General features: G+C 44.2%; 1 protein-coding gene across 3 annotated transcripts in view; it reads left to right on the top strand.

Moving 5' to 3' along the window:
• Positions 1 to 24918, top strand: part of luzp1 (leucine zipper protein 1) — a 150764-nt gene extending 125846 nt beyond the window's left edge. The window contains exons 3-4 of one of the 3 annotated variants that reach the window (XM_068011658.1): positions 12648 to 12869; positions 18570 to 24918. In XM_068011658.1, coding sequence (XP_067867759.1) covers positions 12648 to 12869; positions 18570 to 18608 — 261 coding nt within the window. In that variant the 3' untranslated portion in view covers positions 18609 to 24918. Of the gene's footprint in view, positions 1 to 2809; positions 3204 to 4601; positions 4834 to 12647; positions 12870 to 18569 lie in introns of those variants that run through there. The other 2 variants (XM_068011660.1, XM_068011661.1) reach the window with 2 other exon arrangements.
• Positions 24919 to 26143: the final 1225 nt, after the last annotated feature.

The following is a 26143-nucleotide window of genomic DNA, read 5'->3' as shown; positions in this document are numbered from 1 at the left end:
TTTTTTTAATTCATTCATGGATGTGGGTGTCGCTGGCTATGAAGGCATTTATTGCCCATCCCTAATTGCCCGTGAGAAGGTGGTGGTGAGCCGCCTTCTCGAACTGCTGCAGTCCATGTGGGGTAGGGACACCCACAGTGCTGTTAGGAAGGGAGTTACATACATACAAACATGCAAATTCGGAGCAGAAGTGGGCCATTTGGCTCCTCGAGCCTGCTCCACCATTCAATAAGATCATGGCTGATATGTTTGTGTCTCGAATTCCACACTCCCATCAACCCCAATAACCTTTGATTTGATTTCCTTGCCTAACTAGAATCTATCTACCTCTGCCTTAAAATATTCAAAGTCCCTGCCTCCACCATCTTCTGAGGCAGAAAGTTCCTAAGTCGCACAACCCTCCGAGAGAAAAAATTTCTCATCATCTCTGTCTGAAACGGGCAACCCCTAATTTTAAAAGAAAGCTCCCAAGTTCTGGATTCGCCCACAAGAGGAAACATCCCTTCCGTATCCACCTTGTCAAGACTATTCAGGATCTTATAAACTTCAATCAAGTCTCCCCTCACTCTTCTAACTCCAGTGAAAACAAGCCCAGTCTGTCCAACCTTTCCTTATAAGACAACCCGCTCAGTCCAGGTATCAATCTAGTAAACCTCCTCTGAACCACCTCCAACGCATTTACATCCTTCCTTAAATAAGGAGAATACAAGTGCCCACAGTTCCAGGATTTTGACCCAGCAAAGGAACAGCGATTATAGTTCCAAGTCTGGATGGTGTGTGGCTTGGAGGGGAACTTGCAGGTGGTGTGGGGAGTGTTCCCATGCATCTGCTGCCCTTGTCCTTCTAAGTGGTAGAGGTTGTGGGTTTGGAAGGTGCTATCTAAGGAGTTTTGATGTGTTGCTGCAGTGCATCTTGTAGATAGTACACAATACTGCCACTATGCGTCCGCTGGTGGAGGGAGTGAATGTTTGTAGATGGGGTGCCAATCAAGCGGGCTGCTTTGTCCTGGATGGTGTCGAGCTTCTTGAGTGTTGGAGCTGCACCCATCCAGGCAAGTGGAGAGTATTCCATCACACTCCCGACTCGTGCCTTGTAAATGGTGGACAGGCTTTGGGGAGTCAGGAGGCGTGATACCGCCACAGGATTCCTAGCCTGAAAACTCTCTGCTGGTTGGAATCATACCTAGCACAAAGGAAGATGGTTGTGGTTATTGGAGGTCAATCATCTCAGTTCCAGGGCATCACTGCAGGAGTTCCTCAGGGTAGTGCCCTAGGCCCAACCTTCCTTCAATCAGAAGGCCAGAAGTGGGGATGTTCGCTGATGATTCCACAATGCTCAGCACCACTTGCGACTCCTCAGATACTGAAGCAGTCCGTGTAGAATTGCAGTAAGACCTGGACAATATCCAGGCTTGGGCTGATAAATGGCAAGTAACATTCGCGCCACACAAGTGCCAGGCAATGACCATCACCAACAAGAGAGAATCTAACCAGCTCCCCTTGACATTCAATGGCATTACAATCGCTGAATCCCCTACTATCGACATCCTGGGGGGGTTACCATTGACCAGAAACAGAACTGGAGTAGCCATATCAATACCGTGGCTACAAGAGCAGGTCAGAGGCTAGGAATCCTGCAGTGAGTAACTCACCTCCTGTCTCCCCAAAGCCTGTCCACCATCTACAAAGCACAAGTCAGGAGTGTGATGGAATACTCTCCACTTGCCTGGATGGGTGCAGCTCCAACAACACTCAGGAAGCTCAACACCATCCAGGACAAAGCAGCCCGCTTGATTAGCACCCATCCACAAACATTCACTCCCTCCACCACCGACGCACAGTGGCAGTATTGTGTACTATCTATAAGATGCACTGCAGCAACGCACCAAGACTCCTTAGACAGCACCTTCCAAACCCGCGACCTCTGCCAACTAGGAGAAGGGCAGGAAATGCATGTGAACACCACCACCTGCATGTTCCCCTCCAAGTCACACACCATCCAGACTTGGAACTGTATCGCCGTTCCTGTCGCTGGGTCAAAATCCTGGAACCCCTGGGTGTACCTACTCACATGGACTGCAGCGGTTCAAGAAGGCAGCTCACCACCACCTTCTCAAGGGCAATTAGGGATGGGCAATAAAAGCTGGCTTTGCCAGCGATGCCCACATCCCATGAATAAATTTTTAAAAGGCCAGGGTGTTCAAAATATCAGAATCATGAAGAATTTTTTTTGTTGGAATAAAGTAAAAGAGGCCACAACCATATCAAAAACACTGCACCAGGGAGTAGTAAGGGGCTGGTGTGTTTTACCCACTCATGGGATGTTGGCACTGCTTGCAAAGCCAGCATTTATTCTCTATTCCCTTTGAGAAGGTGATGGTGAACCCCCTTTCTGAGAATTGAGTGCCTTGCAAGGACATTTCAGAGGGCAGCTAATAGTCATTGACATTGCTGTGAGGCTGGAGTCATATATAAGCCAGATGGGATAAGGTCAGCAGATATCCTTCTCTAAAGGGCTTTAATGAACCAGATGGGTTTATATGACAATCATGGTCACCATTACTGGTACTAGTCTTTTTATTCCATGTTTATTTAATTAACTGACTTTAAATTCCCCAGCTGCTGTCATAGGATTTGAACTCATGTCTCCAGATCATTAATGCAGGCCTTTGGATTATTAGTCCAGTAACATAACCAGTATGCTATCATTCCCAACGAGTTTGTGGTTTCTGTTTACCATTATGGCAAATTCCTGATTTCAAGCTGAGCCATCAAGCAGCCAATATAAAGATGATGTGTATTTCCCACAGGAAACCGAGAAGGAAAAATAACGTCAGCCTCAAGTAAGTCGGTTGAGTCTCTCCTGTGCACTTCCTAGTGGCCAGATCCTGAACATCCCTCTCGAAGAATCATTAAAAGCTTGTCTGCTAGGGAAAAGTGCACAAAGAACCCAAGGGACCTTGGAGTTTTTTTTAACCAACCCAAAGATATTTTAATTAAAAATAAAATCAAGTGTGTAAAACTGTTCTTTGAACTTTTGTTTATTCCAGCGTGAGATGTAGGCAGCAATGGCAACCCCATCATAATCAGGAATGAATGGTCCCAACCCACTGCTTGCAAATTAAGGGTGAAGGGGGCAAGTGTCCTTGACGGATTTTCCTTTCATCCATCTATATTTATCGCCACTTCCTGCCAATGCCAAGTGGGAGCTGGTGGTAAACCCTGGGAAGCAAAGGTAATGGACCTGTAAGGCTTCCTCTCCATCGGCTCTACACCCAACACTAACCTGTTGAAGGCTTCTGTCTTGGCCCAGGTCTTCTGTGGCAGATTATTAACCTTGGGGCCCTTCTGCCCATTTTAACACTGGATCAGCTGGTGCTGCAGCATCTTCCCTGGCAAGCAAACGGGCAAAATAGGTTGTTGTAAGCAAGCAAGTGAGTCTGTCACAAGCAGCATTGCAACAAACCTGCGATAGTTGTGTGTAGTTAATATAAAAGTTGTGTAGATAAAATGTGAGGAGAAGAAGTGTCCTTTTGTTCAGTTACTCTCCACTTCTTTGGAAGTGGAGTCTGGAATTCTGGGGTTCCCAGACTCTAGAGGGTCCAATCCCATGACCACCTAGAAGAGCAAAGGCAACAGCCACATGGGAACACCACCACCTGCAAGTTTCCCTCCAAGTCACACACCATCCTGACTTAGAACTATATCACCGTTCCTTCACTGTCGCTGGGTCAAAATCCTGGAACGAGCTCCCTAACAGCACTGTGGGTGTACCTACCCCACATGGTCTACAACAGTTCATGAAGGCAGCTCACCACCCCCTTCTCAAGGGCAATTGGGGATGGGCAGTAAATGCTGACCTTGCCAGACATGCTCCATTTCATGAAGGAACATTAAAAAAAGGGTGCTTGATGTCATTAGATTTTTGTCCATCATACAACTGTTGTTTGCTAAATAGTACATTATTTTCTTGTACCAATAAATCAACTCTGCAGTGATAACTGTGTTTCCTTTGGGCCGATGTTGCTACCTTTTGGGAGACTGCACTAGTGCTCTCCAAAAATATGTAAATATTTGCGGGGGTCACCTTGACCTTCCAGTGGCATAGAGATGTCAATTACTGGTGACACCCAATAAGTGGCAACGGCAGTAAGGGTAGGCATTTACGTTTGCAGCTCTCCGACTTGGTATCCTGGTTATCTACCAAACAAAGCAGCAGGAAGGTTCCTTTATTTTTGTTTTTAAAGAGTTACAGTAAGAACATCATTTATCATCAATGTTCAAAATCTACCTTAACTTTATCAGCCAAAGTTGACGTTTCTCATGCGATTTATGGAAATGTCTTTATTGGGATGGAAGAAGCCAATTAGTAAAAAGAAAGAAAAGAGCAAATCAGGAATTTTAATTATTCTGGTGGTGCCAAAACCAATATTATTCTTAATACTGCCATTCATCATGGTTTAACTGACTCTGAACAGAAACAAATCCTTCATCAGGACTTTCATATAGTGTTTATTGTAGCACGACTGTTTGCTTCCACATTAAAAACAAACAATCTGCTGCAACTGTTTCCTCAGCTTTACTATATTTATTTATTCTCAGGATGCTGGCGAGGCTGCATTTATTGCCCATCCCGAGTTGCCCTGACACGATGCTGGTGAACGTCCTTGAACCTCTGCCATTCCTGTGGTGACAGTGCTGCCATAGTACTGTTAGGGAGGAGCTTCCAAGATACTGGCCCAGCAACGATGAAGGAACGGTGATCTATCTCCAAGTCAGGATGGCGTGTGACTTGGCAGGGAACCTGGACTCGCTGGTGATCCCAGGACATTGCTGCTCATCCTTCTTGATGTCATAGGGTATGAGGGAGGTACTCTTTAGTACCTTGGTGATTTGTCACAGTGTATCCTGTAGATCATACACACTGCAGTCACAGTATGCCGGTGATGGGAGGAGGAGAATATCAAGCAGGTGACAGGGACACCAATCAAGCAAACTGTCCATCATCTACAAGGCAGAAGTCAGGAGTGTGATGGAATACTCTCCACTTGCCTGGATGAGTGCGGCTCCAACAACACTCAAGAACCTCAACACCATCCAGGACAAAGCAGCCCTCTTGATCGGCACCCCATCCATCACCTTCAACATTCACTCCCTCCTCCACCAGCACACAGTGGCAGCAGTGTGTACCATCTGCAAGATGCACAGCAGCAACTCACCCAGCCTCTTTCAACAGCACCTTCCAAACCTGTGACCTCTACCATCTAGAAGGACAAGAACAAGAGACGCATGGGAACACCACCACCTGCAATTTCCACCCCCCCCACCCCGGCGCCAAGTCACTCACCATGCTGACTTGGGAATATATCGTCATTCCTTCACTCTTGTTAAAATGCTGGAACTCCCTTCCTAACAGCGCTGTGGGTGTACCTACACCACATGGACTGCAGTGGTTCAAGAAGGCAGCTCACCACCACCTTCGCATGGTTGATTAGGGATGGGCAATAAATGCTGGCATTTTCAATGACACCCACATCCCATGAACGAATTTAAAAAAAAACTTGTGTTCTGGATGCTAAGTTTCTTGAGATGTACATTTCTGAAATACCTAGTACAGACACAGAGGTTATCCTTTACGATGCCATCCAACATTGTCTTTATAAAGACATCGAGTGAGAAAAGATAGTGAACAGCTTTACCTCACTCCTGGAGAATTATTCTGGCAGAATTATCCTGGGAGTCTCTTATCTATCCTTACATAACGTCTGGGGCCTGCATTACACATTGTGGATAAAATCCAAATATTGGCCTTGTACTCTCTCAGCTTCTTGATGAGGGCCACATGAGGCACCACATCAAAAGGCTTATGAAGATTTTTTGCCGATTGCTTGTGCAGGCCTTCACAGCATCTGCTATGCAAGCCATGACAATCCCAAGAACCATCTTAAAAACCATGCCGATCAGTAAAACTCCACACAAGCAAATTTTGAGACCGTTTGGGGAACAATTAGCGAGAAGTGCCAGAGGCCGTGAAAGACCAATTTCCATTAGCAAAAGGTGACCAGGCAGACAGGGCTTGTGAAACACTGACAGTTCACATGTATGAATTCTAAGCACTAGGGTGAGGTCCTGCAGAATGCAAACTAGCAGGGACAGTAATCGGTTGAAGATGCAAAGGGACGTATTTGATAGTTCTTCATCATGCAATGTATTAGAAAAGCAGGATTAAGTCACATTTCTGAATTGAATTGAATGTGGTTACAGTGGGTGCAGGAAGAGGCAGGGCCAACGTGAAAGACATGCCCAGGAAAGTCAGTCTGTTCCTGGATTCAGAGTGTGATCAGGTTGAGGACGCAGCTGGTCGGAGAGACAAAGGTACAAAAAAACCAGTAACAGTATTTGCACCAAGAGCATAGCTGAATTTTGTTTGTTTAAAAAAGCCACAAACACAGTGCAGAAACTTGAATTTGTTTGGATGTCCTCAGATTTCTTTGCTCTAATTTTACTCCATGCCATTCAGTTCCTCAAATTGCAACTCGAACATGAAGATAAAACCACGACTGTTTCCAACTCTCTGCCAAATTCAGGGCCACAAATAAACTTCATTCCAGAATGAATCTTCTCCTGGGGTTCTGAAAGCAACAAAAATGACAGATATTCTTCTCTGTGGGGGTCTGGTAAAGGAACTGGATGAGCAACCCACCATGGCAAGTGACTTCAATGAATTTGTGGGTGGGCACTGGAAAGAATTACCATACAATACCATGCCAGATTGTCCAAAAAACTTGCTTCAGAGAACCAATTTACCTAATCTGGCCTAATCACGCTACGTGGGGAACAGAAACTGGTTCTTGCTGCCCTCGTTTCACAGAGTGTGAAACAAACTCACGTGGACAGTACTGCCAAAATAGTTCCTGCTCACTCTGAAAGCAAATTGTTGGCAAATATCAAAATGTTTGCTCCATATCACTACGTCCAATTTTCTTCATACATTTCCAGAAAAGTTTTAGATTTTTTTAAATAACTTTGTTCAAAAGGCAGCATATTATAGAAAAAATATTGAGAGTTTGGCCTGTCTCACAACTCCTTAACCTGGGCTTAGACAAAGAGGAGGCATTGTGCTCCAGTCCTCTGTGTTGATGATGATAAGCCCTACTTCCTCACTTGCTGGAATTGTTTGGAGTACTGTCATAGCTGTGTTCTCTAGTCAGTCTTTGTCCAGCCTATTGCTCCTGGCTCACGGTAATCATGCATTAGTCACATCATCAAGTTAAGCTAATTGTCACAGAAAAGAAAAAGAACTGAGGCCTGCTAACTTCAGCTCCAAATGAGAGGCCTGAATCTTCTTGGTGAACACATTGTGAAAATAATCTGCAACTCAATTTATTACCAAAACAACAAGAAAACTATTTTGATTTAAAAATTCATTATAAAGCTTTCATCGGTGCAGGTTGTACATGCATGCACTGTTTGTACAATGGCCATGGTAATGGTGCTCACCTTACCCAGCATGCTCAGCATGGCTGAAACTACTCTATGTAGTAGTTGGAGCTTTAGAGCCTTGGGTTATTGGCAATCTTCTCAGGTACTGCATGGATTGACATCCAGAATGCAGACTGTCCGCTCAGAACACAAACAATGCTGCAGATGCTATTCTAATCATACTTTATATTCCTTTGCATATGTGTACTTTCCAGTAGGGTGCAGAAACAAGAACCATAGTGACTTTCCCAAGGCCAGTGAGGTCAGCTTGTATACTCATTATTGCTCCAGCTTGAATCAGTTAACTCAAGTGCAAAACTCCTTAAGAATTAAATTAAAAACTGGGCTAATTATTGGTTCTGTCTAGTAAAATACACTGTAATTTGCAGAATTACAGGATAGTACATCACTGGGCCATATTATAAGCAAGATAATACTCTCTGTCCTGTGCTTCACTCCTGTTAAGAGTGGTCAGTAGTAAGATCTGCATTGATATAGCACCTTTCATGACCTTGTGATGTCTCAAAGTGCTTTATAGCCAGTGAAGTACTTTTGAAGTGTAGTCACTCTTGTAATGTAGGAAACACAGCAGCCAATTTGCACACAGCAAGCTCCCACAAACAGCAATGTGATAACAACCTGTTTTGTGATGGTTAACAAATTGGGGCTTATGGAATAGAAGTGTCAGTCTCCAATTGGATAAAAATTTGGCTTAAGGACAGCGAGTCATGGTAAATGGTTGTTTTTCAGACTGGAGGATGGTAGACAGTGGTGTTCCCCAAGGGTCAGTGCTGGGACCACTGCTTTGTTGCTATATATAAAAATGGCTTTGATCTTGGAATACAGAGTAGAATCTCAACATTTGTCAATGATACCAAACTTGGAGGAGTGGCAAACAGTGAGGATGATTCAAACTGCCTGCAACAGGACATAGATAGGCGAGCAGAATGGGCAGACAAGTAGCAGATGGAATTTAATACAGACAAGTGTGAGGAGATGCATTTTAGCAGAAGGGATAGGGTGAGGCAATTTAGACGTAATGTTCTAAAGAGTGTGCAGGAACAGAGGGACCTAGGGGTGCATGTGCATCAATCTTTGAAGGTGACAGGACATATTGAGAGAGTAGTTAACAAAGCATATGGGATCTTGTACTTCATAAATAGAGGCATAGAGTACAAAAGCAGGGAAGTTATGCTGAATCTTTGTAAAGCTCTGGTTAGGTCCCAACTGGAGTATTGTGTCCATTCTGGTCACCACAGTTTAGGAAGGATGTGAGGGTCCTTGAAAGGGTGCAGAGGAGATTTACAGAATGGTTCCAGGGATGGGGGATTTTAATGACAAGGTTAGGTTGGGAAAGCTGACTTGTTCTCGCTCGAGCAAAGGAGATTGAGGGGAAATTTGATAGAGGTGTGCAAGATTATGACAGGCTTAGATAAGTCAGACAAGGAAAAACTGTTCCCATTTATGGATGGTACAAGGACTGGGGGACACAGATTGAAGATTTTGGGCAAAAGATGCAGGAGGAATGTGAGGAAGAACTTTTTTACGCAGCGAGTGGTAATGACCTGGAACTCGCTGCCCATGAGGGGGTTGGAAGTGGAGACAATCAATGATTTCAAATGGAAACTGGATGGCCACTTGAAGGAAGTAAACTTTCAGGGCGACAGGGATCGAATGGGAGCGCAGGACTGACTGGATTGCTCTGCAAAGTGCCAGCATGGACTCAATGGGCCAATGGGCCTCCTTCTCATTGACTCTATGATTGAGGGAGAAATGCTAGCCAGGGCATGAGGGATAATTCCCCTGCTCTCCTTCGAAATAGTGCCATAGGATCTTTTACGCCCACTTGAAGGGGCAGACAGGACCTCAGTTTAATGTCTCATCCCAGAAGACAGCACTCCCTCCGCACTGCATTGAAGCCTAGCCGAGAGGCCTTGGAGTGGAACTTGCACCCACAACCAGAAGCAAAATTGCTAACCAGCTGAGCCACAGATGACACTTTGGGCTCACAGGTGAAAAATGGCCACTTGGGCAAGATACCAGAGAGACAATTGCAGCCGTGAGGGGTAGGAGAAGTAATGAAAAAAAGAACTTTCTTAAAAAGAAAATCTACTCAATAGAACAAATTCTTAGGAGTCATTAACGTGTCTCAGCAATAGTACATAACCATCCCTCTTCACTTGGTCTCCCTCGTGTAGGTGAAGACAAGATATGTAACAGGATAGTACAGAATACCTAAAACATTCCAGAACAGTCCAACCATTGCATAAACCATCACCTCATGGATAGTTGTGAGCTTTTCCATATTTCACGGTTTCTGCTCGGCATTCCCACCCTTCCAGGCTTTGCCCCACAATCCACACAGGTCAAAACCGAAGGGGAGCACATTTGGAAACGAAAATGTAAAAGAGATCTCTGCATGTACTCCAAAAAAAACTGTAAATGTAATTTGTTAAAGGGCATCTCGAGCTTCCAGGAACTCCTACATAAAATTATTAAATGAATCTAACTCCTCCCCTCCTGTCAGTTCCCCACAGGGCAGGGGAAGCAGTGAGTGCAGAAATCAAACACAATCACTAGAAGGTGCTGCATGTCTTGGTATGGGTTGGTTGCAAGTCATTTTAGGACAAAGCTCAATTATTGTTTATGTTAGAGGGAGGATAGTGATGTATGAGGGCAGTGGGAGTGGTCCGGAGGGGAGAGAGAGCCAGGACCACTCAGCTCTAGACCTCACGAAAGCCTTGGTCAAACATGGAAAAATGAGCTGAATTCCAGAGGTGAGGTGAGGGGCAGCATTTGACCAAGTGTGGCATCAAGTTGCCCCAGTAAAACTGAAGACAGTTGGATTCAGGGGGAAACCCTCCTCTGGCTGTGATCAGAGAGTCATTTACGGTGCAGAAAGAGGCCATTTGGCCCATCGAATCCATGCTGGCTCGCCACAGAGCTATTCAGTCAGTCCCACTCCCCCACTTGATCCCTGTAGCCCTGCAAGTCTATTTCCTTCAAGTGGCCATCCAGTTTACACTTGACATCATTGATTGTCTCCGCTTCCACCACCCTTGTGGGCAGCGAGTTCTTGGTCATTACCACCCGCTATGTAAAAAAGTTCTTCCTCACGTTCCCCCTGGAGTCATATCTCACAAAGAAAGGTTGTAGTTGTTGGAGGCCAAGCATCTCAGTCCCAGGACATCACTGCAGGAGTCCCTGAGAGTAGTGTCCTAGGCCCAACCATCTTCAGCTGCTTCATCAATGACCTTCCCTCCATCATAAGGTTAGAAGCGAGGGTGTTCACTGTTGATGGCACAGTGCGCAGTTCCATTCACAACTCCTCAGATATCGGAGCAGTCCGTGCTCGCATGCAACAAGATTTGAATAACATCCAGGCTTGGGTGGTTAAGTGGCAAGTAATATTCACACCACACAAGTGCCAGGCAATGACCATCACCAGCAAGGGAGAATCTAACCATCTCCATTTGGCATTCAACGGCATAACTATCGCTGAATCCACCCCCCCCCCCCCCCGCTATCAACATCCTGGGAGTTACCATTGACCAGAAACCTAACTGGTACAGCCACATAAATATCGTGGCTACAAGAGCAGATCAGAGACTGGAAATTCTGCGGCGAGCAACTCATCTCCTGACTCCCCTAAGCCTGTCCACCATCTACAAGGCACAAGTCTGGAGTGTGATGGAATACTCTCCACTTGCCTGGATGGGTGCAGCTCCAACAACACTCAAGAAGCTCGACACCATCCAGAACAAAGCAGCCCACTTGATTGGCACCCCATCCACCACCTTCAACACTCACTCCCTCCACCACTGGCAGCAATATGTACCATCTACAAGATGCACTGCAGCAACTTACCAAGGCTCCTTCAACAGCACCTTCCAAACCCGTAACCTTTACCACTTAAAAAACAAGGGCAGCAGATGCATGGGAACACCATCACCTGCAAGAGTCCCCCCAAGTCACACAACTTCCTGACTTGGAACTATATCACTGTTCCTACACTGTCACTGGGTCAAAATCTTGGAACTCCCTCCTTAACAGCACTGTGGGTGTACCTACACCACATGGACTGGAGTGGTTCAAGAAGGCAGCTCACCACCATCACCTTCTCAAGGGTAATTAGAGATGGGCAATAAATGTTGGCCTTGCCAGCGATACCCACATCCCATAAATGAATAACAAAAAGCTTGGTTGCATGTGGGCAAGGCTCATTCTCCTTAGACCCGGCTGCTGACATTTCTCCGAAACCTACGTATCCCGGGAGATAACCCGAGCCCTGGATCCGCAATTACTGTCCTTGCTGCCCTTTTGAGTGGTGCAAGCGCACTTTAAATGCACAGCAGGACCACTGGAAACCCCAGCCCAAAGTGTGACGTGATCATCACTGCTGGAAATGAGCAGGAAGCTCACCAACAGAATGGAAATGAACCCTGACCATCAAAATGGTCTAGCCTTTCGCCGAAGACATCAGGTGGAGATCCTGATTTTTTGGGCCACCAGCCACCTGATGTAAGTGAAAATCAATCTCAAGCAGTCAGAATGGAAATGCAAAAATTAAGGACAGAATATACGGCAATAAACTGGAGACTGGATTACATCTGTAAACCTGGTCAAATTAGCTCTGTCTTCTAACCTTACTTCACCTGAAGACTACATTTAATCTCAACACCCCTCCTGCAATGCCTGGAAGCTCAACTGGTGCCTTATTAAAAATTTGAAGGCTGGGGAAGGGAGAATATAAACTTTGAAGAGTAGAATTTTAATGAAATGCAGGTTGAATCATGTGTGATTGCTAATACAATGCCAAATTGGAAAGGAGATCTGTACCTATAGTCTGTACAAGGCTCCTTTTACATTCCAGAGTGTGACACATTTACTGTTAAGAATGTTGTGCATTCATATTTATATACTGGTGCATTTAAGAGTTGAGAATAAGTATTTAAGTTTGGCATTTAAGTAAGCTCTGCTAAACAATTAGACTTTCTTCTCATGCAATGTATTTCTGGAATCTTCTGGCATTCAATATATTTAAAAGCAAAAACAAATGCAATGGTTTCAAATGATTTTGCAATGCACGGCATCCCTCCCTTGATAAGCGTCTGAGCCTGAGGCTTGTGCTCACATTTTTCTTACTAACTCCCAGTATTTGTCCAGACAGGGCAGGACTGCTCAGACTCGCTCTCTGCACTCAACCCCAGCTTACTGTCAAAGAAAAAAGAAATAGCAAAGCAGATCCTGTCAGATATCACCACAGAGCGAATGCCAAGGAGTGAAACTGTGGGCAAGAGGCAATCGGTGAAACTTGAACTGAGGAGGAACCTTGCGGGCAGTCCCACCCATCAGACTGGTACCAGAACTGAGGACAAGACCCCTGTAGTATGTACCCTTTGTGGATGATGAATTGTTGGGAGAGCTAGGGGGAGTTACACAGTCAACTGGCTGTCAGAACATTCAAAATACAAACTCAAAGAGAGACATTGAGGCAATATATTTCCGTGCCTTGATAAGTTAACGTAAACATGAGATAGGAAGTGACCTTGTAGAGATGTTGATTCAATTTATAGAAACCTCTTCAGCCAGTTCTTTAACCCTGTAGCCCCCATGTTTGGCGCCAATAGGCTACACCACAGTGAAAGGTACGCTTCCACTTATCTCTCATATAATAGACACTGTTTTACATTTCAACTGCTCTGTTGATCCTGATCTATTCCTCCTTGGAGGCAGTTTAGAATGGAGAAAGCAGAAGTTGGTGTAAAAAAAAAGAAACTTGCATATATATAGTGCCTTAGGACACCCCAAAGCACTTTACAATGAATTACTTTTGAAGGATAGTCACTGTTGTAATATAGGAAACACTGTAACCAATTTGTGCACAGCAAGCTCCCACAAGTAGCAACAAAATAAATGGCCCCGGCTCATCTGTTTTAGGTACTGGTTGAAGGATAAATGTTGATCGGGGCACTGAGGAGAACTTCCCGTGCTCTAATTTGAATAGTGCTTTAGGATGTTTAACCCCCACCTTAGAGGGCAGACTAGGCCTCGGTTTAACATCTCATCTGAAAGACAGCACCTCCGACAGTGCAGCACTCCCTCTGTACTTTAATCACTAGGAATAGTCCTAAGACTGCTTAGGATTTAGGGTTGGGAAGGAATAGCGTATCAGCTGGAAGACAAGCATCATTCATTCCAATCAGTTATATCCCCTAGGTGCTTTAGTTATGTTTAATTGTGAAGTGGACAACATTTCAACATAGCCAGATGACGAACCATCCTGCAGTGAGCAATGAAAGCTGCAATACCCTTCCTGTCCAGTAAACAGACCCAGTAAGTAGTGGGCTGGGTCCCCTGGAACTGAGAAGCTGGTTATGCTGCTGATGGTCTCCGGGACCACAACAGCTGAAAGCTAGGCCATGGCCAGAAGAGGCTAAATGTTTCAATAGCATAAACTAATGGTGCTTCAGAATCTAACAAGTCAAGCTGCAGAATCGGGCGCCTCGGAATAGCAAGCACAGCGCAGAAATGCCCCAGGCTACTTGCAGATACTGAGTTATCCAGGCGGTGAGTTCATCATTTCCCATACAAACTGCACTGCCTTTTGACTCCGTTACAACCAACACCACGAGCTGGATCTTGTTCTTCCCCCAGGCACAGGCTCCATGGTGGGGGTGGTGGTGGGGGGGGGTGGGGAGTGGTACCTGAAGATAGCTCTGGATGAGGCCTGTCACGGACTTCAACACCTTGAGGGCCCGGCCCAATCCTCCCGGCAGTGGCGAGGCTCTGGGGCAGCCCCCACCCCCACCCCCACCCCTCCCCCCCCCCGGTCGCTGGGCAACGGGACCACAATCTAAATATTCAAATCAATAAAAAGAATGAACTAACATACACTTACCCACGATCGTGAGGGCCCGCCGCTATCTTCAGTGTGGCGGCTGGCATGCCCGCACTTTCAAATCCCCGTCTGGGGAAAGGCGGTGCAACACCGGTGGGGAGGGGTGAGGGGGTAGGATTTTCAGTGCGGGTGCCGGGGGGGGGTGAGGGTGGGGTTGGGGGGAGGTCAAATAAACGTAATGGGTGCAGGGGATGGTGGGAAGGGTTGAACTGTAAATTTGTGTAGTTTGTGGGGTAAAGGTCTGATATTAAAGGGAAGTGTTTTGGGGGGGAAGGACAAATAGTTAATGTCATTGTCATTGTGGGGGGGGAGAAGGGTGGGAAAGTGACGTTAGACATTTATTTATTTGATTTTGGAGGGGGTTTGTCTTCAAAAATTTTAATTTGCCGGCAGGGCTGTCTGCCCTTTAAAAATGGCACCTGCGCACCGGCAGCTGACACCATTGCCAGGGACAGACAGCCCGCCCCCTCCACGAGATTGGGGGGGGGTGGGTGGGCCGCCCCAGCTATTTAAATGAGCCACCATGCTTAAGATCGCAGCGGCCCTGGCGTGCAGCCCGCCTGGCTGGGCCACTATTTTTTGAGCTCGCCGCCGAGATTGGCAGTGGGCTCTTAAAATCCAGCGCATTGACTTTGTAATTCACTCCTCTATAGCGTTGCCAACGCCTCCGACATTCCCGCCCCCACTGTCCTGCCATTGGTTGCCTAACATGCCCATCCTCGGGGCGCAGTGTCTTCCCACGGCCAATTGGAAAGTGAACCAGCTCTTCATTATCCAGTTGGATGATTCTTTGGTCCATTAAACAGTCTTCTTCCTCCATGTCCAATATTTCTCTCCTGGATCGCCCTGAAGATGAGTCTTCCAATTCCCAGAGCAGACTCCAGGGCAGTCCTGGAGGGTTGGGAACTCTACCCTTCTATGTGATACAAGGTCACACAGGGAAAACAACCATACTTTTAACAATGATTACTAACTAAAAACTGGCAACAACGGAGCAAGTAAACTCCCAAAGGCTTGAGAGCATGTATAGGAAATGGAAATCTGTGTACAATATAAATAATATAAACAAGCTTGAAAATGTACTCAAGGCTGCAAGACGTTTGAGGTTTTAATGTATGCTTCCAAGTATCATTCAAAACCCTTGATCACGTTACAGCTTTGCAAACACACACTTTGGTCTATTATTAGCTATTTAACCACAAAATGCATTGTATAGGAATCATTGAAGTGGTTGCCCAGTAACAAACATGGTCATATAATATGTTATAACCCTGCATGTAAAGCTGTCAAGATACAGACCTGAGTATAATTGGAAATGCACACGCACGCTATGTGCGGAATGTGTGTTACGCAATGTCAAAGGCAGCCTTGCATACGTCAATGACGTGCAATTGGTCACATCTGTGCAAAGTTTTGCCGTTCATGTCGTCCTCTGTATTCTTTAAACCGTGGCTTAAAAGTATTTTATCAAGCCGTGCTATTTCAACATGATGTCCCATGAACCACGGAACTATTGTCTGAATCCACTGAAAAGTTAAAACAAAATATGAAAGAGAGAGAATTCGACTGACTTCCCAATTTCATTTTCTAAGACGCATTTGGGAGTTTGGCAAATTTTACCTGGTTTGGCAGCGTCATCAACTGGAAGGGAACAACTTTGAAAGTTTTTTTTTAAATCTTGTTTTTCTGTGTTCTTCCAACTCACCTGGTGATAGAGAAGATCCTCAATTTCTCCAACAACCTATTGGAGTCAAGTGTAAACACAACCAAGCTCCCCAGCAGTTAAATGAGCTTAAATCTGAGATGGATGGATTTTTGTTGACTAGAGGTATTAAGGAATTGGGGGAAAGGAGTTAGTATTATGGAGTTACAGATCAGCCATTGAATGGCAGAACAGGTTGGAGGAGATAAATAGCCCACTCCTGTCCCTATGTTCCTCATGGAGAGGAGGGAAATATCTAACTTCGAGAGGCTCACTGGGCTGAAGGTGATGCATCCAAGGTTCCTGGTGATCTAGTTTGGGGTGAGTTGCGGAGGAATGATAAATCTGAGTCGTCTGGCAATTTGTCCTCTGACCTTTTGGTGGTGAAAGTGTGAAACAAATCAATCAGTTCCTTATCCCTGGCAAATAGGCCTTTTGAGCTTTTAGTCCACAGCTTTCATTTGCGGCTGTACAATAGCCAATGTAATAAATACTTCTAATAGCAGTTATGATGGAGCACTAGCTGCACTAAACCCCGTGGAGGAGATTTTCACTCCGTTCACCTGATGGAAATAGGGTGCTGATGCAGTTAAAATGGTGGTCGGGGACTTACCACCTGGCCTAACACTGCCGCCATTTTTCCTGGGGCCTTCCACTGGGTAGCTGGGGCATTTGCCTGATTCAGGCAGCAGCTTCATTAACCTCTGAAAATCACATGTAGCAGCCTAATGTGATTTTACTGAGTGGAGGGTACAGCACAAAACCTGGTGGTAGCACAGAAGTGGCCCCAAGTCTTAAAATGATTTTTGTCAGACTAGAAGGAGCTCTTTGAGGCTCCTCAAGAATACTGTGGGCTGCTGCTGCCTCAGGTTTACCTGGCCCCCATTCCCCCCCCCCCCCCTCACCCTACCTCAAGAGCCCAACCCCTCTCCCACACCTGCCTTCCTGCCAGCTGGACCCAGCCTCCAGGCCACCCAATATTGCACCAACCTAGAACCGGAAAGCAGCAGTGGGGTATCCATTTGACACTGCAGTTCTCCAGCAGCATTTTAATGAGACACAGTACCTTTTGAGGCCAGGCACTGCTGCTGACACTAATATTTCCCCTTTCACATCATTTGGAAGATAACCCGATGTGTGTGGATGAAGAAGGACATTCAACTCATTTGAAGCCATCTTTCCAGAATTCCAATCCTAGCAATTAACAATTTCAAAATTGGAGAAAAAATGGCACATTTGCACCCGAGACCCTTCTCCATTTTTTTTTAGGACTAGCCTAATTGATGTCAGTACTGATTTTCAGAATATCCTCAGTTCTTACAGAACTCTTACTGCTTCCACATGGAACTCTGCATTTCTGTTACAGTATGCACGTCCAGACTGGATTGATGGCACTGGATGATAAAGGCCTGGTCCTGATGCTGGTGCCCTCAATACTGGTGCTGGTGTTTGTACAAATTGTCCTTGTTATTTACTCAGTGGCTTTTATTTTAAAAAATACCAGCCTCATTTTGCTCATATATGTAAAGGTGATGAATAGAATACCATTCAAAGCCAGTGGTTAGCACCACAAACATATTTCTTTGATTTTCAACTTTGTCACACTCTTAACTGTAAAACATCATTACATTTAATAATTAAAGTTGCAGGCAGTAGTTGATGGCATTCAAGTTCTAGTATTATCAGATATAGAAAAAAAATCTCCATGCTTGAAGATCCTATTCAGTCCAATGTAGCTCTCAACAGCAGGATTTTATAAAACGGAATTAGTCCTGTAAATTGACAGAAGAAATCACTTGGCCTCTCATTAAGTGCCAATGATTTCAGTATTCAAAGAGAATGAGAAGTTTAACATTGTTGATCTTCTGTTCCCTCCACTTTCACCCAGAGACATTGATGATATGAAACCTTCCAACTACAAGTACTTTCTGTGAGTAGTGCACGTCTCCACTTCGCAGGCAGCCCACTAATTGTTTTTGCCCATCGCTACATTTTTTTTTGAACTAAGAAATGTAAATGATGAGCAGTAATACAAGACACAACTAAGGTTGCAAATAGTTGGGATAAATGAAGAAGTGTGGGAAGTTGACACTAAGTTTGAATTTTCAAAGAATGTCGATTGTAGGAAGAAGGGGAGCTAAAAGGAAGAGTAACCAATGTTATCAGATCCTGGGAAACATTGAGCATAGAAGACAGTGGGAAGTGCCTCAGTCCAACATAGTGAGTATGCAAGGAGGAGAGTTATGGGCATTCATTCTGTAAGCAGGCATATTCACTCCTGGGTAACTGATACGGAGAAGTCATATTTATGAATTTGGGCGTCATAGGCACTAATCGTTGCATCACTTGCAAGGGTTTAAAACTATTTTGCCCAGTCTCAAAAGATAGTCTGTGTTAACAGAATGAATGTTTGGAAAAGTAATATTGAACAAAATATTATACCTTGCAGCCAAATGACTAACATTGGCTTCCTTTGATTTTCTAGGGTATTCTCTCCCAAATAAGGATGACCTCAAGACGGTGAAGCTTCGGGTACTGATCTTCGAAGTCGCACTGCAGTTTTTAGTGTTAATAAAGCACTGTACAAGCTTCTGCAATATAAGGATCATTTTCATCCTGTACACTCTCTGAACTAAAGCAATCATATTACACCTATATTTTTCTAGAAATGATTACGTTTGGAAGTAGTTCTGCCAGCTGTTCACAATAAACGGGAGAGGTAACTGAAAATACTTCACTCAGGGGAAGGAGAGATCCATCCTTCCACTGTCACTGTGTGAACTGAACTGAGAATGGAGCTTGTGAAAAGTTTACTGAGCCTGGGTGTAGCAGGAGACTCTTAAAGCTGTACCGTCACTTTTGGGAGAAGAGAAACACTCAGGAAATGCAGTAGAGGCAAGAGTTCAAGGCTAATTCAGTCAGCCAGTGGTAGCTTCCCAAGGTGAAAGTTGTACAATTACGCATATCTAATTTTAAAGAAAAGAGTTGATAAGGCCTCAGTTAAGTATTAACTACCCAATGTAGCAGTGTAATTTGGTGTGCTGAATAAGCAACCAGTATGTATATAATTGTTCTTTGTACTTGGTGAAAGCTTTCTTTTAAAAAAATGTTTTAAAAAGAAATTTTAAAAAAAAGAAACAGGAGAGACTTGGTAAACCAGAATATGCAGGAGTACCACAGTCGCCAGTTCACTGTATGTACATCATGGAAGGAAGTTAGAATGGCCTCTGAGGGTTAAAGATAAAAGGAATCTTAACGGTATCAGGATGTTCAGGCATCTCCTCTATTCATAACACCCATAACATATATGTTTCTTGGCACGTCAAAGGCCATTTTAACTTTTGTTTTTTATGTTGTATATACAGTGAGCAGGAAGCACCACAAGAACTGTTATTGTGATTCAAAGTTTTGCCTTCTTTGCCTCTGAGGTAAAGAGAAATGATTGACCTTTAACTTTCTCCCTTAGACATTCCATAGTGAATATTGAGACCAGCTGGATTAACCAGACTGGTCTTTTTCTGTCTTGTACATTCTTACAGTTCTAGAACAACCATCTTCACCCCTTCCCCCCCCCCCCCCCCACCACACACACACACACACACACACAAAACCCTGCCTCCCCAGGAGAAGGGAAAAGGGGTAGCACATAATAAACCTTGACCACAATAGACTGTAAGTTAAGTGCTCATCGCTGAAGAGCATTTAGTGACAGCACAACTCCCTGAGAATGAGGGGCTTTTATCAACAGGAGCAACATCACAGATAACACATCTACTCCAGTGTGCAGCACCAGGCAGGGTTGAAAGGCAAGTACATTACAGCTCTGATAAATCCTCTGCATCTCCTTTTCCTCCCCCCATATAATTGATCTTATTTGCTGCCCCAATCTTAAATGACCATTGTTACGTCCTCCAGCACATTTTCTCCCTCAGCAAGGCCGGGGACTGGGACTAGGTGAGTTGCTCTTGCAGAGAGCAGGTGTGGGCCGAATGGCCGCCTTCTGTGCTGTAATCATTCCATGATAAGGAGCAGACAGGGTCTAGACTTCAAATCTCTCCACAATCCTCACCAGTGCCACATCAGTACAAAATTGACCGCCACTTTCACGGGACAGAGCTACACTGCTGACCTTTTACCCCATTCGAGATGACGAATTTGAGCATATTTAAGACTCTGTGTTCTGAAGGTTTATAGCCCTGAATTTCTGTAAAGTGCAATCACATCTGACTTGTATCCATACACAGGACACACACTTGTCACGTTTTCGCCGTGCTGCTGCAAAGTTGAATGTTTGTCAATTCTAAAGTAACGTTCAATAGCCGAAATAGGTCATTGCAGATGTTGTTACTGCACATACCTGGTCTCATAAAATCCCTCTTTCTGATCCCAATGTTTCTTGGGCACATAGCACTTGCGCTGAAATGCTCAGGGGAAAATCATGCTCTGTGTCAACCATCCAAGGCAATTCTTTAAGGGTTACATCCCTCCTTATCAAAATTAATGCAATGTTCACTTTTGATCCAGATAAGATTATTGCTGCAAGCGGAAGACATGTCATAGCAACATGATAATGGCAGATTCAAATTACTGTTCTTGTAGCATTTTATAGCCATGTCCATCTCGGAAATAGACCCAAATATCACAACATAATCTCCCCACGCTGTGTACTGACAGGGAAATGAAGGCAATTTTGTTTTTAATATTAAGAGCATGATCAAGATATCATGCAGTTTATTTTCCAGTTGATTACTTTTAACTATCGGTGGAACACGGACAGATTTGACCAGAAAGGCTTGAAAATATTAAATGGCTCTGTTTTTCAAAACCTTCCAGTGTAAAGTTAGCACAAATTTTCACTGTTGTACACCCTCACTGTTTTGGCCTTCCAACTGTCATTATTATCCCTGTAATGGTAATTGATACCAACATTAATTAATCCATTCATACAGGTCAGAGTACAAGGGATCAGGTGAAAGTACCACAATTTTAACAAAAAATGGTGCAGTATTTGGTATTTTGCTCAAATACTGGTGCAACCATTAGCCTGACCTTTTCAAAGGTATTTCAAAACAATGTTTTTTTTTACAGACTGGTGGTGTGTTAGCTGATTTCAGCAGGGACAGCAGTTGGAATGTTCGACATGGCTTCCACGTGAGTGGTTTAGCGAGGTGGAGAGTAGGGCAATGGAATAAAAACAAAAACAGCCAGCTCTTGTGCTACCCAGTTACTCTTGATAGAATGCATATGTGTGCAGACAGCCAGTAAGGGCAGCATCTATTGTGATGCTGTCTGTGACTGAACAGCCTTGCTGTCTTAAGCTCACACATGATGAATGGTCAGTTGGGTGAGGTCCTGGAGTGTTGTCTGTGTCTGTAGAACTGTGACCCAATTAGAATCAGCACCTTCAGGAGAAGAGTGGAGGGGGAAAGAATAACAAAAACATTGTGAAACATTTCTGAATGCCCCAAGTTTTTCCTCTGACAATTGAAAGTCTCAGGTTTAATTTTGAGACTGTCCTCTAGATGTCCTCTGTCCAAGTACCCTTCTCTTCTAAAAAATGAAACTAATAGGTCAGAAAATTTAAAAAGAGCCAGAATTTGACTTTGACTCATATATCTTCTTAAAATGTATCTGTAGTAAGGCCCCCAAAATTAAAATAGCCATTATCACCTCAATGAGGGGATTCTTGGGTGACTTCATTTTCTGGGGTAGCATGTGCTCTTATTACCATGCAGTAACTCCTGCTGTGCCTATGGCCATTGTCTAAGGATAGGATCGGGCCTGACTGTAATGCACTCCACAGTCAAATAACTGAGGTTACTCTTTATTGAGGCTCATGTGAAACTTAACCAATTGTGTGAAGTCATGAATGACTTCTGGCAACCTTAAGCACTTCATCATGACTAAGCACCTTCAGGAGGGGATTGGGGGCAAATAAACAGTAAAAGGAAAAGATCCTGTTCTAATAGTGAGTATGATTGCACTTTGGTATTTATGCAACAAAGCCTGGTGATTGCAATTCATCATTTAATGCCTATAGCATCGAAACACGGTATAGGTAACAGGCAAGAACAGGATCGACTGGTTGTGATGCCCGATATGGTCAGATAGCTTGTCCACATTCACCGCCTTGGCTTGTGCATGATCAGAGTATTGCTAAGCTGATCTTAGTTCTTAGCGCCTGGACAGTCATTCCAGATTGTCCCTGGTTTGATTACAGACACAGTTAAAGCAGCATCGACCACCAACTGCCTACTTCTGGGTGGAAGCTGGTTTGAACCGGAGGCTACCAGGCCCGATTGTCATAGAATCTTTCAACACAGGAGGGGGCCACTCATCCCATCATGCCTGTGCTTGCTCATTTGGAAGAGCTATCCCGTTTGCTCCCGCTCCCTTGCTCTTTTCCCCAAAGCTCTGCAGGTTATTCCTTATGCTTATTCTTACCACATAAATGACCCCAGAAATGCAGGCATGTCAGATGGTCACATGTTTAACACTGGTTGAAGGAAGAAAAAACAAAATCCAAAAGTACTTCGTAGTGAAGGAAATGTAAGGTAATAACTACCAGTGTGCTGCTTCTGCGTACTATTCGAAACCATTCTCTGCTGAGCCTACAATGTGAGCATAGCTGACAGTAACAGAGACACACCAGTTACAATCAAAACCTATGTTTCAGCAAATCTTGCCCCATTGTAGAACTTCTATGGCCAACATGAAGTGCCTCAAATTTTTTGTACATTCAGAACAGTTAACCATTTCCTTATCAATAACTATCATAAGCCAATGTAAATGTGCAATATACTGTGTACCAAGAATGACCTAGAATTCCCCACACCTTCAATTTGCAAAAAAAAAAAATCAAGTGCCAAAAACTGCAAGAATTGGATCGAGATCCTTTTTGTCAATCTTATATGGTATTACTTGAATGCTGGGCTACTGCTTCTGAACTTCCGCCCATTGATGAATGGGAAATTACAGGCTGTCCAAGCACAGCAGGGGGAGGGGGGGGGGGGGAAGAAACATAGGCTGAAATGCCAAAATTAAATCTACACCTTATGGCCTTTATTTTCTTAACTTTCCCATAATATTCACAGTATTTACGTCAATCCAAAAAAAAACGGCAGTAGGAGTGCATCAGCCGTCTTGTTTCATTAGTTTGTCAAGTCAACTCTGTGCCATACAAACCTAGTTTTTCCTTTTAAAAAAAGATATGTACAGATGACTTCAGAAAATGGCCTTGTTTTAAAGGACGTGTCGAGAGTTTTGATCTTTGATACTACTGAATGGGACTTTTGCATTTATATTGGGCATGCTCAAAAAACGTCAATGCATCATGAGTATTCTATCATTAAGTTGTAGCTAAGGGACTCTCTAAGGATTTTGATGTTTAGATAGGGTACTGCACTTGATGGTAAGGTGGACTTTAGAGTGTTTTTGGCATCTGTCAGGAGTGAAAGAGAAATAAAAGTGGATACTAGCCCAATAGAAATTGAACATGCATTAACATTGAACTGCAAAGCTCTCAAACACAAGATGTTTTCTTTATCATCAACCCATTTACTCACAAGTCATTTCTGCAATTCAACCCACATTTTTGACATCCAATCCTCCCCCCAACCCCATTCTATACACGTTCTCGACTGCTCTTAGCTCATTCCTACTCATGACCTCAAAACAGTGAAATGTCACACATCCCTCAGTCTTCCCTGCAGTCTACATGCTTTTGAAACCAAAGCTCATTTAATGACTGCTTCCTGATACGGCCCACCTTCTCTCCTGAATGCTTCCATCTCGCTGCTGTCCTGAACTTCACCCAGGCTTCTCAAATAAAACATATATACAGTTACATTCAGCATCCCGGTGGGAAGCTCTGCTCAAGAGGCAGCCCCAAGTGGGAGATCATTGATACACATTCCCTTCAAATGTGGCCTCCTTCCCAAGGACTGGATTTGGCCTATGGTGATGACGCAGTGCCGTTTGTGCAATATTCTGGTGGAATGAATCTTTGGAGCTGGGTCTAAGGATGTGGCGCATGACTTAGCCATAATTCACTGAAGTGTGTTATTCACTCTGCACGCAAGCCCAGCAGTTGGCCAAGCCATGAAAACTGAAACACGCTCACTTCTGTAGAACAAAACTTGCACAACTGTTCTTCCCTATGAACAGCTTCTAAAATGTCATATAAAATGTATCATGATATATTGAAACGATATTTTAAACTGAGATTATGATAATGTTGAATAGCATTACAGCCTTAATTCACACTGGCCCTGAAATTTCACCACTTATAAACACTTAATGTGTTTGTCTGAAATTTCTCTTTCTGCTATCTTAACACGGGCATTAATCCATTCACTTTAAATGGATTAATTCCTCCACTATAATGATAGAGAGGGAAATGTCTCACACGGTGTAATTTCAGAGCCATCATAGACTGGTACAGCAGTGACATTCACATTAAGTAACACTAGTGCCTGTTAATTGCATAGACGCACATAGCCGGGGATTGGCTTGATGTAAAAGATTTTTTTTTAAAGCAGCAATTTTAATAGTTAAAAAAGATCGTAAATGTAACAAAAAGATGTGTAACAAAGTAGTTTCAATAACATTATTTATTTGGAAGGAAGCATCCTATGTATTTTAAATGGCTTGCAATATCATACTGTACTGGTCTATTCCACATGTGACTGCAAAGAGACTTCAGGTCAGAAGCGGAATGCAGCTTAGTGTCCAAAGCATGTTTACCTGGTTTTGCTCCTTCTGTGGAGTTTTCTGCATGTATTTCTCCTGACTTTAAACTGTCCACTGCACAATTTAAAAAATATATATTAATCATAAGGTATTTGGTAGTGATGTGCTTATCTTTCCTGTTTGACAACAAATCCTAGAATGAGGGTAATACATTTGGCACTTGCTGGCACTCCACAATGTATTGTGCCACAAGGTTTCAGGATGCAGACTCAAATCCACAATTCTCCACAAAACTCACTTGTTACTTATTCGAGAGGCAACTGTCACAGGGAGGAAGGGAACAACAACCTGACAGCCAGTTAACTCAGGTTGCAGTCACACACCTGCTGCTTATAGTACTGGCAGAGGCAAGGCAAAGTTCTCCTGCCTGGCCAAGAGCGGGACTTAGGGAGTTTTTCAACTGTTGGGGGGAGAGGGGTGGGGGAAAGAGATGAAGAGGCCAAAGGATAAGAAATCCATACAAAAATAAAAGCATTCATGAGGGTATTATGCTACTAATCCTCTGATTCAGAAGCTGCCTTCCAGATCAAAGAGTACTCCTGGAGAAGAGTAAGTGTTTAGTCAGGACCTGCAGTCACTCAGCATCTTGTGAATTAAAACTGAGATGAGCTGGCATTCCTCCCAAGAACAAGAGCGCGTGATGGCCCTGCAACAACAATTATTCATGTGTTTAAAAGCCTCCAGAATTTGACAAAATAAAAATCTCCCTCAATAAGAATAAAAGAACAGATCAATAATGGAGAAACACAGACAATGGTAGAAGCACAAAGCTGCTCGACCAGTGTTTGTGAGAAAGAAAGGTTACTGTTTCAGTTCTAATGAAGATCCCACCTAAAAGATTAATCCCTCCTGCAGTCACTAACTGACATGCTATGCATTTCCAAAATGTTGTGTTTCTAGAGTCGCACTTTTGTCTACCAGTGCTGTTGGGAGGGAGGAGGCAGGGGAAAATGGGGCATTTGGATGGACTGCACACATCAAGTGTGCTGTGCCAAGACCTCGACCTCAGTGTCCCAATTTCCTCTTGGACTTAATTTACACTCATCAGCAGAGATGGCAGCACAGTGGTATACAGTCGGGAGGGAGTTGCCCTGGGAGTCCTCAGCATCGACTCCGGACCCCATGAAGTCTCATGGCATCAGGTCAAATATGGGCAAGGAAACATCCTGCTGATTACCACCTACCGCCCTCCCTCAGCTGATGAATCAGTACTCCTCCATGTTGAACACCACTTGGAGGAAGCACTGAGGGTGGCAAGGGTGCTGAATGCACTCTGGGTGGGGGACTTCAATGTCCATCACCAAGAGT

The sequence above is a fragment of the Heterodontus francisci genome, chromosome 31 (genome assembly GCF_036365525.1).
Source record: "Heterodontus francisci isolate sHetFra1 chromosome 31, sHetFra1.hap1, whole genome shotgun sequence".
Classification (NCBI taxonomy): Eukaryota; Metazoa; Chordata; class Chondrichthyes; order Heterodontiformes; family Heterodontidae; genus Heterodontus; species Heterodontus francisci.
This window is presented reverse-complemented; position numbering and strand designations above follow the sequence as displayed.